The 17,628-nt window shown below is 43.8% G+C and overlaps 1 protein-coding gene across 1 annotated transcript in view; it reads left to right on the top strand.

Moving 5' to 3' along the window:
- The first annotated feature begins 470 nt into the window (after nt 1-470).
- Nucleotides 471-17,628, top strand: part of rragca (Ras-related GTP binding Ca) — a 49,387-nt gene continuing 32,229 nt past the window's right edge. Inside the window, exon 1 of the mRNA XM_043717819.2 lies at nt 471-945. Coding sequence (XP_043573754.1) covers nt 556-945 — 390 coding nt within the window. The 5' untranslated portion in view covers nt 471-555. The remainder of the gene's footprint in view (nt 946-17,628) is intronic.

A 17,628-nucleotide genomic window follows, 5' to 3' on the forward strand; every position in this document is an offset into this window, starting at 1 on the left:
ATTGTTGTGTGGTCACTGATTGAAATCCACCTGTTGAAAAATCAGAATTGCAGTCACATTGATAACGAGACCTATTCACCTTCCTCAGAAGCAACAAGACTCCCTGCCATCAATCAATCAGCCCAGCCCCTCTCCTTTCCTCTTCCCTCCCCTCCTCCAGGCTGTCCCACCTCCACCTGCTTCTTCCCCTCCTCCCTCTGCTAGCTGTTTCCTCCCTCAGGAGGAGGGGAGGGAGGTCAAAGGTCGTCAGCGCCAGTCAGGTGATGTTAACACATGACGTTCTCAACCAAACCTGCTTGTGGGTCCCGTGCTGATGGGCGTGTGGATGAACCAATAGCCGTGCGGGCGATATAGGTGGGCGGGCACGCGCTGCGGAGGACCAACCAATGAGCCGGGAAGCAGAGGCGAGGGGGTGGAAACGCGACGTAAGGTGAGGTGAGCTTGGTTACGCGGTGCGGGAGGCTGAACTCGAGCGGTGTCGAGAGCGGGTCCGGCGGCGGGTCTGGGCGGCTTCCTCTCCTTCCTCCTTCGACTCGCCCGGCCACAGCCGCGACAATGTCTATCCAGTACAGCAACGACGAGCCGCTGGCCGGCAGCTACGGGGTGGTGGACTCTTTCCCCAAAGACTTCGGCTACGGGGTGGAGGAGTCCGACATGGAAGGCAGCGAGTCGCAGTCGGACAGTAAACCCCGCATCCTGCTGATGGGCCTCAGGCGCAGCGGCAAGTCCTCCATCCAGAAGGTGGTCTTTCATAAGATGTCCCCCAACGAGACCCTCTTCTTGGAGAGCACCAACAAGATCTACAAGGACGACATCTCCAACAGCTCCTTCGTCAACTTCCAGATTTGGGATTTTCCCGGCCAGGTGGACTTCTTCGACCCCACCTTCGACTATGAGATGATCTTCAGGGGCACCGGGGCTCTGATCTTCGTCATTGACGCGCAGGTAAACTGCCTGCAGCCTCATCCCTGACTGAGGCTGTCCCATTGCACAGAGCCGCTTGAAACCAATGATGTAATCTCTTTAAGATGGAGGGGCTGGGAACTGAACTTGCTCAGGTTTTTTTTAATCTCTTTCCCTTGGCACTTTAGTTCACTGCACACCTCTGAGCATTTTCAGTCACTTTGAATTGTGTACCTGTACTCCCTCAACTTGCTTTAATTCACCTAAACAGCTGGGGGCAACTGTTTGTTTTATACAGCCCAATTATTCAGAAGAATGTCCTGGAGTTACCTAATTGAGATGAAAGAGCTTTTCCATGAGCAAACTAAATTGGTTTGTCATTCACTCAGTCTGACAGCTGACATGTATAGTTCTGCTTTCATCTATTCCATTTACAAAGGTGATGCATATATTGGTCTTGTGACTTGTGATGTCAGTTTTCCAAAGTTTTCAAAAAAATCTTTTGAAGTGTCTTGACTGCCTGCACAAGATGCACTGCACTACTTGCTCTAAGAACCACAACTAGCTTTGCATTGCAAATTGTGTTGTAATGCAAATGTGAAATTGCCACATTTTTTTTTGTTTGTGATGTGGATGTCACTGACAATTTATTGCCTCAGCCCTAATTACAGTTGAGAAGGTGCTTGTGAGCTGCTGCCTTGAACTGTTGTATTCCATGTGGTGAAAACATTCCCACAATGCTGTGAAGGAGTTTTAGGATTTTCACCCAGTGATGCAGAGCAGTAGCAAATATTCAAATTTGGATAGTTAGATTAGATTACATTAGTGTGGAAACAGGCCCTTCGGCCCAACAAGTCTACACTGACCCGCCAAAGCGTAACTCACCCATACCCCTACATTTACCCCTTACCTAACACTACGGGCAATTTAGCATGGCCAATTCACCTGACCTGCACATCTTTGGACTGTGGGAGGAAACCGGAGCACCCGGAGGAAACTCACGCAGACATGGAGAGAACGTGCAAACTCCACACAGTCAGTCGCCTGAGGTGGGAATTGAACCCAGGTCTCTGGCAACTTTGAGTTAGTTTACTTGTGTGCCTACTGTCCTTCACCTTTTGGGAAAAAAAATGACATGGAGTTTGGAAGGTGATAACAGGATCTTGGGTAAATTGCTGCAGTAAATCTTGGTTGGTCAATTATAAACACTGCTGCTGTAATATATTGGTGTTGGAACTTCTGGATTCTAGTATCTGTCCATTAGAGCCAAGGAGTTAATGACTCTATTTAATTGGTGTCGGCAGAATGCAGACTAAGCATCAATGTGTTACTGCTGTGTAAGTATTGCTTGACAGATTTATTGTCAATTCCTTTCATTACTCTGAGAGTAGACTATTATCAGAGAGGGAGTATTGTTCCACTTAACTTGAATTTTATAAGATGAGATTTTTTTGCCTTGCAAAGGTGGATATATCTGGCTAATTTTCCACATGTTTTGTAGGTGTCTTAAAGCAGCTTGACTGAATGTTTGGCTAATACTGGACAATAGATATTCTATACTGGACAACAGATATTTAATACAACAGCCAGGATGATGCTAGGGTCTTTAACCTTCACTGTAGCCAGTGTGCTCAACTGCTTCTAATGTGGAGTGAATTCACTCCCTGAAGTCTGGTATCTGATGGGGATCTTGGGGATGGAGCAAAGTTATACACTTGATCCTTGGTTGGTAGTTACAAACACTTCAGCCTTAACGTTTTGTGCTTAAGTTCAGTACTTCTCCATCACTTGAAAATCAAGAAAACCGATGTCTCTCTCCAGTTCATAATTGTCCTCCACTGTTCTCAACTGTATATGGCATGACTGCAAAGCTGTAATCTGATCTATTGTTTGTGGGCTTGCTTAGCTCAGTGGTATGCTGTTTGCACTATTTAGCATACTTGCAGCTATGTTTGTAGCTTCATCAGGTTGGCACCTTAGTTTTTAGTATACCTGAGGTATGCTCCTCTTGCCTGTGACCCATGGATGGTCTCCTGTTTTGAGATTATTGTGAAGGTATACTGGACTATAAGGTGATATGTAGTGTTGGAATACAATTTTGTTGCTTTTGTGTCGCAGTACCTCATGTTTCAATTTTAGTTGTTGGGTCTGAACTGAACCTTCCTGATGTAGCTCTTTGAAGAATATCTTCACTATGAAAGCTTCCTCTTCACATGGATTGTGTGGTGATGAATCTTATTAATTCAGTCATTGACTGCATCTGTAACAATAGATTGGAGAGGATAAATTATAAGCTTTTCCCTGTTAGTCCTTTGACCACTTGTCATAGATATAGTCTGTGGACTAGGTTAATGGTAGCGCATGCCACCTTAAGTACATTTGTGCCCTTGCTGTGTTCAGTGTTTCTTTCAAATGGTGCTCAACATAGAATCATAGAAATGTACAGCATGGAAACAGACCCTTCGGTCCAACTCGTCCATGCTGACCAGATATCCCAACCCAATCTAGTCCCACCTGCCAACACCCGGCCCATATCCCTCCAAACCCTTTCTATTCATATACCCATCCCACTGCCTTTTAAATGTTGCAATTGTATCAGCCTCCACCATTTCCTCTGGCAGCTCATTCCATATACGTACCATCCTCTGTGTGGAAAAAAATTGCTCCTTAGGTCTCTTGTATATCTTTTTCCCCTCACCCTAAACCTATGCCCTCTAGTCCTGGACTCCCCAACCCCAGGGAAAAGACAATTGTCTATTTATCCTGTCCATGCCCCTCATAATTTTGTAAACCTCTATAAGGTCACCCCTCAGCCTCCGACGCTCCAGGGAAAACAGCCCCAGACTGTCCAGCCGTTTCCTAAAGCTAAAATCCTCCAACCCTGACAACATCTTTGTAAATCTTTTCTGAACCTTTTCAAGTTTTACAACATCTTTCCGATAGGAAGGAGACCAGAATTGCACGCAATATTCCAACAGTGGCCTAACCAATGTCCTGTATAGCCACAACATGACCTCTCAACTCCAGTTTTAATTGGCCTGAGGCAGTAGCTACTGATCATTAGGAGATTTGTAGCCCATGTTTCACCTGATGCCATAAGACTTTGTGCCGTCAAGACTCAATATGCGGTAATCAGTTGCATGTTAGCTAGAATCGGCACCTATCATGCCATGTGCCCAGTTAACATTGTACAGCTACATCCATTCTTTTCCTATTCATTTGCTTTATGGAAGCTTTGTGACATTATTAATGTATTATGTGATTGTGATCACTTTTTTAACAATTGTTTTCATAGTCTTAAATATGTTGTATTGCTGCTGATTTTATAGAAAAATTATATTCACATTTTGTCAGGTAGGATGTGCTCAGTCTAGTTGTCTAATCTTTATATCAGGTAATCCGGATACATCATTTTCATGCCCTGACATGAATGTAATTTCCTTTTCATTGCAAATAGCCACCTGCTTATTTCAATTTTATTCATGTCAGCATGTAACCACTACATATTTCCTGAAATAACTACTATATGTTGGTTTAACAGATTGTACAAGTTTTTGCCATATCTTGGTCATTTTGTCTGTCTTTGGATGAAGTTCATCTTTTCTGTTTAGTTCACACGTAATAAATGTTTTGACCTCATTATTGCAATGCATGCCAGCTGACCATGGCACCATATTGCAGAAGGCCATTCAAGAGGGGGGAGCAAAAAGACAAGTAGTTGGTATAGGGGATTCTATAATTAGGGGGACAGATAGTATCCTATGCAAGCCGGATCAGGAGTCTCGCATGGTGTGTTGCCTGCCCGGTGCCAGGGTGCGTGACATCTCTGATCGGCTTGAAAGGATATTGGAGGGGTGGATTCAATTTTTGTGGTCCACGTTGGGACTAACAACATAGGCAAAGCTAGGGTGGAGGACCTGTTTGGGGATTATCAAGCACTAAGGAAGGAAATTGAAGTACAGGTCCTCGAGGGTCATAATCTCCAAGTCCAGGAACCAATGTTGCATCACATCAGACTATTCTTTCAACAGCATAAAAAAAAATTGAAGCCAGAAGTAGCAGAAGGAGTAAGTGATCAGATCCAAGTGAAATAACTTTGAAAAAGAAACTTACCAGATCATGGCTTGAGCTGAGAGTTGGAGAGCCAGGCGCTCAAAACAATCAATAAATGGCAGTCCATTTGGCAATCTGTAACCTGTGTAGAACAGTTGTCACCTCAAATCATACGAGGAGAAAGTGAACAACCAGATCTATTGTTAGATCTGTAGATGTTCCACATTCAACTGGGGAAAGTGTTACTGGAAGGAAGGAAATTGAAGTACAGGTCCTCAAGGGTCATAATCTCCGGATTACTGCCCGAGCCACGTGCCAATTGGCATAGGGATAAGAAAATTAGGGAAGTAAACATGTGGCTAAGGGATTGGTATGGGAAAGAGGGATTCCATTTCATGGGGCATTGGCATCAGTTTTGGAACCGAGAGGATCTGTACCATTGGGACGGTCTCCACCTGAACCGATCTGGTACCAATCTTCTAGCGAAGAGGATAAATAGGGTGGTCAGCAGGACTTTAAACTTCTGAGTTGGGAGGAGGGTGGAGAGGGAAAGTGAAAGCGACAGGGAGTATGGAGTTAAATGGAAAGATAAGCAGGAGGATAGCATGTATGCAAGTGGATTTAACCTTGAGGCAGATTAGGAATGCAACAAAAGGATAACTTGGGACATCTTATGACTTCCAATATCTCTAATGATAAGAAAGTTAGCATTAAGGCACTTTACCTGAATGCTCGTAGCATTCGTAACAAAATAGATGAACTAATGGCACAGATCATCGTGAATGATTATGATGTGGTAGGCATCACAGAGACGTGGTTGCAGGGGGTTCAGGACTGGCAGTTGAACGTCCAAGGATTTTCAACTTATCGAAAAAGACAGGGAGGTGGGCAAAGGGGGCGGGGTGGCCTTGTTAGTTAAGAACAAAATTAAATCTATGGCACTGAATGACATAGGGTCGGATGATGTGAAGTCTGTGTGGGTGGAATTGAGGAACCACAAAGGCAAAAAATCCATAACGGGAGTTATGTACAGACCACCTAACAGTGGTCAGGACCAGAGGTGCAACATGTACCGTGAAATAGAAAAGGCATGTCAGAAAGGCAGGGTCACGGTGATCATGGGAGACTTCAATATGCAGGTGGACTGGGTAAATAATGTTGCCAGTGGATCCAAAGAAAGGGAATTCATGGAATGCTTACAGGATGGCTTTTTGGAACAGCTTGTCATGGAGCCCACAAGGGAGCAGGCTATTCTGGACCTACTGTTATGTAATGAACCAGACTTTATGAAAGATCTTAAGGGAACACTTAGGAAGCAGCGATAATAATATGGTAGAGTTCAGTCTGCAGTTTGAAAGAGAGAAGCCAAAATCGGATGTAATGGTGTTACAGTTAAATAAAGGTAATTATGAGGGCATGAGAGAGGAACTGACAAAAATCGACTGGAAGCAGAGCCTAGCAGGGAAGACAGTAGAGCAAAAATGGCAGGGGTTTGTGGGTATAATTGAGGACACTGTACAGAGGTTCATCCCCAAGAAAAGAGAGATTATCCGGGGAGGGATTAGACAGCCATGGCTGACAAAGGAAGTCAGGAAATGTATTAAAGAAAAAGAGAGATGCTATAAAGTGGCCAAGAGCACTGGGAAATCAGAAGATTGGGAAAGCTACAAAAACAAACAGAGGATAACAAAGAGAGAAGTAAGGAAGGAGAGGATCAAATATGAAGGTAGGCTAGCCAGTAATATTAGAAATGATAGTAAAAGTTTCTTTCAATACATAAGAAACAAACGTCAGGCAAAAGTAGACATTGGGCCACTTCAAACTGATGCTGGAAGCCTAGTGATGGGAGATAAGGAAATAGCTGGAGAACTTAATAAGTACTTTGCGTCAGTCTTCACAGTGGAAGATATGAGTAATATCCCAACAATTAAAGGGAGTCAGGGGGCTGTGTTGAGTACGATAGTGCTAGAAAAGCTAAAAGGTCTTAAAATTGATAAATCTCCTGGCCCCGATGGGCTACATCCTAGAGTTCTGAGGGAGGTGGCAGAGGAAATAGTGGAGGCGTTGGTTGAGATCTTTCAAAAGTCACTGGAGTCAGGGAAAGTCCCGGATGATTGGAAGACTGCTGTTGTAACTCCATTGTTCAAGAAAGGATCAAGACAAAAGATGGAAAATTAGAGGCCAATTAGCCTAACCTCGGTTGTTGGTAAAATTCTAGAATCCGTCATTAAGGATGAGGTTTCTAAATTCTTGGAAGAGCAGGGTCGGATTAGGACCAGTCAACATGAATTTAGTAAGGGGAGGTCATGCCTGACAAACCTGTTGGAATTCTTTGAAGAGGTGACAAGTAGGTTAGACTAGGGAAACCCAGTGGATGTGGTCTATCTAGACTTCCAAAAGGCCTTTGATAAGGTGCCACACGGGAGGCTGCTGAGTAAGGTGAGGGCCCATGGTGTTCGAGGTGAGCTACTGGTATGGATTGAGGATTGGCTGTCTGACAGAAGGCAGATAGTTGGGATAAAACGTTCTTTTTCGGAATGGCAGCCAGTGACAATCGGTGTCCCACAGGGTTCAGTGTTGGGGCCGCAGCTGTTCACGTTATATATTAATGATCTGGGTGAAGGGACTGGGGGCATTCTAGCGAAGTTTGCCAATGATATGAAGTTAGGTAGACAGGCAGGTAGTGCTGAGGAAGTGGGGAGGCTGCAGAAGGATCTAGACAGTTTGGGAGAGTGGTCCAGGAAATGGCTGAAGTTCACTGTGAGCAAATGCGAGGTATTGCACTTTGGGGAAAAAAGAAGCATGGACTATCTAAATGGTGAGAAAATTCTTAAAGCCAAAGTACAAAGGGACTTGGGAGTGCTAGTCAAAGATTCTCTAAAGGTAAACATGCAGGTTGAATCTGTGATTAAGAAAGCGAATGCAATGTTGTCATTTATCTCAAGAGGGTTGGAATATAAAAACAGCGATGTGCTACTGAGACTTTATAAAGCTCCGGTTAGGCCCCATTTGGAGTACTGTCCCCACACCTCAGGAGGGACATACCTAGCACTGGAGCGTGTCCAACAGAGATTCACACGGATGATCCCTGGAATGGTAGGTCTAACATACGAGGAACGGCTGAGGATCCTGAGATTGTATTCATTGGAGTTTAGAAGGTTAAGGGGAGATCTAATATAAACGTACAAGATAATACATGGCTTGGAAAGGGTGGACGCTAAGAAATTGTTTCCGTTAGGCGGGGAGACAAGGACCTGTGGGCACAGCCTTAAAATTGGAGGGGGTAAATTCAGAACAGAAATGCGGAGACATTTCTTCAGCCAGAGTGTGGTGGGCCTGTGGAATTCATTGCCGTGGCGTGCAGTGGAGGCCAGGACGCTAAATGTCTTCAAGGCAGAGATTGATAAATTCTTGATGTCACAAGGAATTAAGGGCTACGGGAAGAATGCAGGTAAGTGGAGTTGAAATGCCCATCTGCCATGATTAAATGGCAGAGTGGACTCAATGGTCCGCATGGCATTACTTCCATTCCTATGTCTTATGGTCTTATTTTGTTTAGTTACTCTTGGATTTTGGCTTTCTAGGACCTTTTTTAAATTTCTTGATTTTCATTTTAAAGAACAAACACTTGACAGTTTTAGGGACAGTGGCAGTCGTCTTATCACTTTGAATTCACATTTTATCCTGGTTTCAGAGTTGACGATGTGTTGGCCATGAGGGTGGTGCTGCTGTAGCCTGGTGGACTGACCTCTATATTGCAGATAACTTCTATCTCTCCCAGACCATGACTCCACGTTGGAATGTCAGGCCATTGTGCCAACCACGGTCACCAACCTCACTTCATCTGGTAATTTCCTCCTGCCAACTGCCTTGCAGCTGATTTTCCTGCAACCCCATGCAGCTTGCTTCTACCTCCTTTCCAAAATTCACAATCAGGACTGTCTGAGCAGGCGAATTGTTTCTGCCTGCTCCTGTCTCTCACAACTTATTTCTACCTTGACTCAGTCTTTTCTTCTCTGGTCCAGGCCATGCTCACCTACATCCGCGATTCCTCTGCTTTATGCCAGTTTCAGAATTTCCAGTTTGCGGGCTCCAGCTGCTGCCTCTTTCCCATGGACATGCACTTCCTTTACATGTCCATCCTCCACCAGAACGTCTCAGGACTCTCCTCCTCTTCCTGGAAAAAAGGCTTGAACCATCTCCATTCACCACTTGCCTCCTCCACCTGGCTGAGCTCATCCTCACCCTGAACAACTTTTCTTCTAAATCCTGTCATTTTCGTCAGGTCAGAAAGGTGTTTGTGGGTGCATGCATGAGCCCCAGGTATGCCTCTCTCTTCATGGGTACATGGAACATTCCTTGTTCCAGTCCTATTCCAGCCTCCACCCACAACATTTTCTCCAGTATATCGATGATAACATTGGTGCTGCCTGCTTCCCTTGATTACAATTGGAAACGTTAATCAATTTCGCTTCCAATTTCCACCCCCTCTTTCCTTCTTCTGGTCCATCTGACTCCACCCTCCCCTTCCATGACATCCGTTTCCATTTCTGGGTATAGACTGGCCACTGATATCCAGTTCAAGCCCACTGACTCCCACAGTTAACTGAACTATATGTCCTTGCACCCTGCTTCCTGTAAAGACACTTCCATTCTTCCATCTTCATTGCATTTGTTTTGATACCAACTTTGACAAGGGAGCCTCCAAAATGTCTACCACTTTCCTCAACCAAGGAATCTTCCTGTTGACAGGACCCTCAGCCACATAGAACATAGAAGAATACAGCACAGGACAGGCCCTTCGGCCCTCGATGTTGCGCTGATCCAAGCCCACCTAACCTACACTAGCCCACTATCCTCCATATGCCTATCCAATGCCCGCTTAAATGCCCATAATGAGGGAGAGTCCACCACTGCTACTGGCAGGGCATTCCATGAACTCACGACTCGCTGAGTAAAGAATCTACCCCTAACATCTGTCCTATACCTACTCCCCCTTAATTTAAAGCTATGCCCCCTTGTAATAGCTGACTCCATACGTGGAAAAAGATTCTCACTGTCGACCCTATCTAAACCCCTAATCATCTTATACACCTCTATCAAGTCACCCCTAAACCTTCTTTTCTCCAATGAAAACAACCCCAAGTGCCTCAGCCTTTCCTCATACGATCTTTCTACCATACCAGGCAACATCCTGGTAAACCTCCTCTGCACCCGTTCCAGTGCCTCCACATCCTTCCTATAGTATGGCGACCAAAACTGCACACAATACTCCAGATGTGGCCGCACCAGAGTCTTATACAACTGCAACATGACCTCAGTACTCCGGAACTGAATTCCTCTACCAATAAAAGCCAGTACGCCATATGCCTTCACCGCACTACTTACCTGGGTGGCAACTTTCAAAGATTTGTGTACATGGACACCAAGATCCCTCTGCTCATCCACACTGCTCATCCGACCCATCTCTTGCACTGCAGCCCTCACACGTTTTCTTCCCCTCCGCAACGATGTGCGAGTACCCCCTCTCCCCATGCGCATGCCTGCATATAAGCCAACCTTTTCGTTGCTACCATTGGTACTGAGGGAGGGTCATTCCACCTGAAATGTTAACTGATTTCTATCCACAATTTCTGCCAGACCTGAGCTTGTTCAGCTATTTCTATTTTTGTTTTTGATTCCTTTCATAAAAGCAATATTTTCCTGTGTGCTCATGACACCCAGCTCTATCTCATCACCATCTTTTCCAGTGAAACCAATGCTACAATATCAGACTTAGTCATAGTCCTGCAGCTTGGAAACAGATCCTTTGGACCAACGTGTCCATACCAACCCAAGTTTCCCAACTAAATTAGTCCAATTTACCTGCTTTTGGCCCGTATCCATCTACACCTTTCCTATTCATGTACCTGTCCAAATCTTTTAAATGTTGTAACTGTGTACCTGCATCTACCACTTCCACTGGCAGGTCATTCCACATACGAGCCACCCTCTGTGCAAAAGCTGTCCTTCGTGTCTTTTCTAAATCGTGCTTCTCTCACTCTTTAAAATTGTGCCTTCTGGTTTTGAATGCACTTACTCAAGAGAAAAGACCTTATCTATTCACCATTATCTATTCCCCTCATCATTTTATAAATATCTTTAAGTTCACCCTTCAACCTCCTAAGCTGCAGGGAGGAAGAAAATCCCAGCCTCTCCCCAAAACTCAAACCCTCCAGTCCTGGTAACATCCTTGTAAATCTTTTATGTATTCTCTCCAATTTAATAATATCCTTCCTATAGCAGGATGACCAGGACTGTACACAGTACTCAAAATGGCCTCATCAGCGCCCTGTACAACCTAACATGATGTCCTAACTCCTAGTCTTATGTGACACCCGCTGCTAAATGAATGGAAATACCCTCCCATTTCAGTACTGAGAAAACTAAGCCATTGTTTTTGATATATTCTCCAAACTGGATTTCCCATTCATTGACACTATTTGTCTCCCAGCAACAGTCTGAGATGAAACCAGTCTGTTCAGAGCCTTCGTGTCATGTTGGACCCTGATAGGAGCTTCTGATCATATCGTGACTGCTTATTTCCACTTCCATTATGTTGCTTGCATCAGCTTTTGTGCCAGCTCATGTTACTGAAACCCTTATTTTGTATACAGTATTTAACCAATTCAGCATGCTTCTGACTAATCCCTGTGTGCTCTGTAAGCCTGGGGTCATTAGAACTTTGCCCATGTTTAACTTGAACCAAATTTTATTGATCTTATCACCCTTTTTGGTCACAAACCTATGCTAGTTCCAGATTTACCAACATCTTGGCATTAAAATTCTCACCCTTATTTTCAAAACCCTCTCCCTGTCCGTTGTCTCTTGCCCCCACCCTCAGTAATTTCTTCTGGCACCACAATTCTTTTGAGGAATTTGTATGATTTCATTCTGGCCTTTGAACATCCAATTTTTTTTCTGTTTTTCTGTTGCTGGTGGGGCATGCAGGTCCTGGGCCGCCTCCACCGCCACTCCCTCACCACCTGATGCCTGGAGGAAGAATGCTTCATTATCAGCCTCGGAACACTTCAACCCCATGGCATCAATGTGGATTTCACCAGTTTCCTCACTTTCCCCTTCTCTCCACCCCCCCCCCCCCCCCCCCCCCTCACTCCAGCTCCAACTTTCCAGCTCAGCACTGCCCTCATGACCTGTCTATCTTCCTTTCCACCTATCCACTCCACCTTCCTCTTTGACCTAACACCTTCATCTACCCCCCCCCCCCCCCATTTATCTGTTGTACTCTGTGCTACTTTCTCCCTACCTCCACCCCCCTCTCATTTATCTCTCCACTCTGCAGGCACCCTGCCTCTATTCCTGACGAAGGGCTTTTGCCCAAAACGTTGATTTTCCTGCTCCTCGGTTGCTGTCTGACCTGCTGTGCTTTTCCAGTACCACTCTTATCTAGTAATTTTTTAGTTGTCTAGTATGTAAATTCTGGATTTCTGTTTCTATGATCTTTTCCTCTTAAGATGTGTCTCTCCTCTTTGATCCAATAAATCCTTGATGGTTCAGTGTCATTTTCATAGTGCTTCTATGAAGTACCTTGGGATATTTTATGTCAATGCGGCTTTGGAAGCGCAGGTGGTTATCTCCAGCTTTTCTTTCAATAGGTATGTAGATCATTGCTCTTGATTGCATTGGAAATTGCATGGAATTTTCTGATTTAAAAGCAAAATACTGAAGGTACTGGAAATCTGAAGTAAAAACAAAGCTTGAGGAAATCAACAGATCTGGCAGCATCTCTGTAGAGCGAAGCAGTTAATGTGATAAGGATGAAGTGACTCCTCTTCAGAACTCTGAATCTCCTGTTAGAAATTTGGGGCTTTTTCCTTGCCTCCAATACTCAGACTAAATTTGAGTCTTTAAAGTTGACATTTGTGTTTCCAGTACCCATGTCACAACTTTACTCTTTGTGCATCTCGACTATTCATTTGTGTTTTCTTTTTTGTATTTATACTTCCTGGTTAGTGGTGGCACCCATGATGCAGCTGTGCAGGTAGGGGAATTTTTTCATTACTTTCAGATCCTCTCTTAGTTCTTGAAATTAAGGTATTATGGGCAGAGGCTGACATAATTTATTGTTCAAAAACCTTAGCTGAAGAATTCAGTTGTGTTAGTTAAATGATGTCAACACTTCCAAACATCGACTAAGACTGCCATAATGTTAAAGGTTTAGATGGAGAGGAATTTACGTGTACAAGACAATTTTCTGATTCAGTATGTGGATGTACCTACTAGAGAAGGTGCAGAACTTGACCTAACCTTCGGAAGTAAGGTAGGGCAGGTGACTGAGGTGTCAGTGGAGGAGCACTTTGGGGCCAGTGACCATAATTCTATTCGTTTTAAAATAGTGATGGAAAAGGATAGACCAGATCCAAAAGTTGAAGTTCTAAATTGGAGAAAGGCCAATTTTGATGGTATTAGGCAAGAACTTTCAAAAGCTGATTGGAGGCAGATGTTCGCAGGTAAAGGGACGGCTGGAAAATGGGAAGCCTTCAGAAATGAGATAACGAGAATCAGAAAAAGTGTATTTCTTCAGGGTGAAAGGAAAGGCTGGTAGGTATAGGGAATGCTGGATGACTAAAGAAATTGAGAGTTTGGTTAAGAAAAAGAAGGAAGCATATGTCAGGTACAGACAGGAAAGATCGAGTGAATCCTTAGAGTACAAAGAAAGTAGGAGTATACTTAAGAGGGAAATCAGGAGGGCAAAACGGGGACATGAGATAGCTTTGGCAAATAGAATTAAGGAGAATCCAAAGGGGTTTTACAAATTTATTAAAAGGACAAAAGGGTAACTAGGGAGGGAATAGGGCCCCTCAAAGATCAGCAAGGCGGCCTTTGTGTGGACCCACAGAAAATGGGGGGGATTCTAAATGAATATTTTGCATCAGTATTTACTGTGGAAAAGGATATGGAAGATAGACTGTAGGGAAATAGATGGTGACATCTTGCAAAATGTCCAGATTACAGAGAAAGTCCTGGATGTCTTGAAACGATTAAGGGTGGATAAATCCCCAGGACCTGATCAAGTGTACCCAAGAACTCTGTGGGAAGCTAGAGAAGTGATTGCTAGGCCTCTCGCTGAGATATTTGTATCATCGATAGTCACAGGTGAGGTGCCGGAAGACTGGAGGTTGGCTAACGTGGTGCCACTGTTTAAGAAAGGTGGTAAGGACATGCCAGAGAACTATAGACCAGTGAGCCTGACCTTGGTGGTGGGCAAGTTGTTGGAGGGAATCCTGAAGGACAGGATGTACATGTATTTGGAAAGGCAAGGACTGATTTGGGATAGTCAACATGGCTTTGTGCGTGGGAAATCATGTCTCTCAAACTTGATTGAGTTTTTTGATGAAGTAACAAAGAAGATTGAGGGCAGAGTAGTAGATGTGATCTATATGGACTTCAGTAAGGCGTTCGACAAGGTTCCCCATGGGAGACTGGTTTGCAAGGTTAGATCTCATGGAATACAGGGAGAACTAGCCATTTGGATACAGAACTGGCTCAAAGGTAGAAGACAGAGGGTGGTGGTTTTTCAGACTGGAGGCCTGTGACCAGTGGAGTGCCACAAGGATCGGTGCTGGGCCTGCTATCTTTTGTCATTTACATAAATGATTTGGATGCGAGCATAAGAGGTACAGTTAGTAACTTTGCAGATGATACCAAAATTGGAGGTGTCATGGACAGTGAAGAGGATTACCTCAGATTGCAACAGGATCTTGACCAGATGGGCCAATGGGCTGAGGTGGCAGATGGAGTTTAATTCAGATAAATGAGAGGTGCTGCATTTTGGGAAAGCAAATCTTAGCAGGACTTATACACTTAATGGTAAGGTCCTGGGGAGTGTTGCTGAACAAAGAGACCTTGGAGTGCAGGTTCATAGCTCCTTGAAAGTGGAGTCGCAGGTAGATAGGATAGTGAAGAAAGCGTTTGGTATGCTTTCCTTTATTGGTCAGAGTATTGAGTACAGGAGTTGGGAGGTCATGTTGCGGCTATACATGACATTGGTTAGGCCACTGTTGGAATTTTGTGTGCAATTCTGGTCTCCTTCCTATTGGAAAGATGTTGTAAAACCTGAAAGGGTTCAGAAAACATTTACAAGAATGTTGCCAGGGTTGGAGGATCTGAGCTACAGGGAGAGGCTGAACAGGCTAGAGCTGTTTTCCCTGGAGCGTCGGAGGCTGAGGGGTGACCTTAGAGGTTTACAAAATTGAGGGGCATGGATAGGATAAATAGACAACGTCTTTTCCCTGGGGTCAGGGAGTCTAGAACTAGAGGGCATAGGTTTAGGGTGAGAGGGGAAAGATATAAAAGGGACCTAAGGGGCAATGTTTTCACGCAGAGGGTGGTAAGTGTATGGAATGAACTGCCAGAGGATGTGGTGGAGGCTGGTACAATTGCAACATTTAAGAGGCATTTGGATGGATATGGGCCGGGTGCTGGCACGTGGGACTAGATTTGGTTGGGATATCTGGTCGGCATAGACTGGTTGGACCGAAGGGTCTGTTTCCATACTGTACATCTGACTCTGACTACGAAACTGGCTTTGGACTAAATCCAGCTATCAGTGATCTGTTCCTAACTGTACTCTTGATTTCTGACCACTTCCTCCTTTTGAATCTGAAATGTAGGGAGTAAAAGTTACTAAGTCTCCGTGCAACTAGATGTTCTCAGAGCTGTTTGGTAAATTGAATGATACAGTATTTGCTTTTAGGTCCAGTGTTCCACTGCAGTTCACATTACTCCTAGTAGTATAATGTGGTCTAATATTGACTGTATAAATATAGATAAATAGCTAATTGCATTTGCCCCTCAATTTTAAAAAAAACTTTCTTGTTGGCTAAATCAGCAGTCATTCACATTGAAAAGATGATGAGCAGCTTTAAATCACTGCAGTTCTTGATATCTAGGGGCGTTCACAGTGGTGTTGGGGAATTCCAGGATTTTGACCTAGTGACAGTGAAAGGATGGTAATATAATTTTCATAGGAGGCAGTGATGTAGTATTGTCTGTAGACTAGTAATTCAGAGACCTAGCTAACACTATAGGGTATGGGTTCAAAGCCCATTGTAGTAGCAGATAAGATTTGAATAAAAATATGGAATTAAAAGCGAGAACCATAGAATCACTGTCAGTTGCTGTGAAAACCATCTGGTTCACTTATGGCACTCTTACTTGGCTTAATGACTCCAGACCCACAGAAATGCATTGCAATCTTCTTTATAGGAGATAGAGGAACGTTCTGTTGAAGGAGCTTTGAATTTTGCACTGCATCTTGTGGATGCCACTGTTCAGTTTTGAAGGAAGTGAATGAATGCTAAAGGTGGGTGGGGTGCTAATTAAATGGGCTGCATTGTTCCAGATGTCAACCAGTTTCTTGAATGTAGGAGCTGCAGCCATTCCAGACAAATGGACAGTGTTCTACCACACATCTGACTTTAGTTGTAGGTAGTAGACAGGTACTGAGATACATGTCACAGAATTCCTCACCTCTGGCCTGCTTTTGTAACTAATGTATTTATATGGTTGGTCCGGTTCCTTTTCTAGTTAATGGTGACCTAAAAATATTAGTGGAAAATTCTTCAAGCAATTTTAATGCTGTTGAATGGTTAGATTTTCTTGTTGGAGATGGATAATGGCTGATACTTGTGGCAAAGTTATTACTTGCCACTTATTAGCCCAAGCCTGTGTTGTCTAAGTTTTGCTAATTATGAACACAGTGCTTCAGTATCTGAGCAATTGAGTGTGTGGTGCTGAACATTGTGCAATCATCCATCAACATCTCCTGACTGATGGAGGGGGACCATTTTGGTGTAATCGTTTGTGTCACTGGTTGCAACAAAGTAGAAAAGGACAAGGAACAATAGTCATTGGATATCTTTTGTGACTTTGGTAACTTTTGTATCACTTAACTTTCTGGTTGTGTTCGGTGGTAAAGGTATAAACTTGATTGGAAGCATTTATTTGTGTGGCACTAGAATGTATTCAAGGACTTTGGTGAGGTAAGGCAGGAAGTGGGGCAGTAGTTTACAAAGGACAATGGCATCAAAGGTTGACTATTTGAAGAGGGGGTTTTGGATTTAAAAAAAACAGCTGAAGAGAATGGCGAACATCGTGACTTGGAGGGGAAGTTGGGTGATCAGCGGTTAAGTTAGGAATAATTTGGAGCATATGGTTGTGTACAGTAGATGAGTAAATCAGTTGTCTGTCATATCTTTTCAAGTCTGTGGTTTATAGGCTTGGAGATGAGCGCTGTGTTGGAGGACTGACTAATTTGAGCAACAGTAATGGTAAGTAACTGAAGGCCTGGTGTGAAGTGAAACTGCAAATTCTTAGTCATACAAATACACATGTCTTTCCTGGGTTTCTCTGTTTGGTCTTAATTGTGAGATTCACGGAGTGAAACATTTTCTGTTAAATTGTTTTCCCATTTGAAATTTCCTAAAATGAAAACAAAACATTGCCATGCAGGTCAGTCAGAGGCAAACAACACAAAGCTGAGCTGTTGTGTAGATTTATGGTTAAGCTTTCTTCCTCTTTTGTTCTTTTTCTTCTCTTTTACCCAACCTGCATTTGCTCTTCAATCTGCATTGTAAAAAATTGAGCTCTGTGACTTGCAATGGACTATCT

Source organism: Chiloscyllium plagiosum, unplaced genomic scaffold, assembly GCF_037043375.1.
Source record: "Chiloscyllium plagiosum isolate Xiang-an unplaced genomic scaffold, Cpla_swu_hap1 HiC_scaffold_30, whole genome shotgun sequence".
NCBI lineage: Eukaryota > Metazoa > Chordata > Chondrichthyes > Orectolobiformes > Hemiscylliidae > Chiloscyllium > Chiloscyllium plagiosum.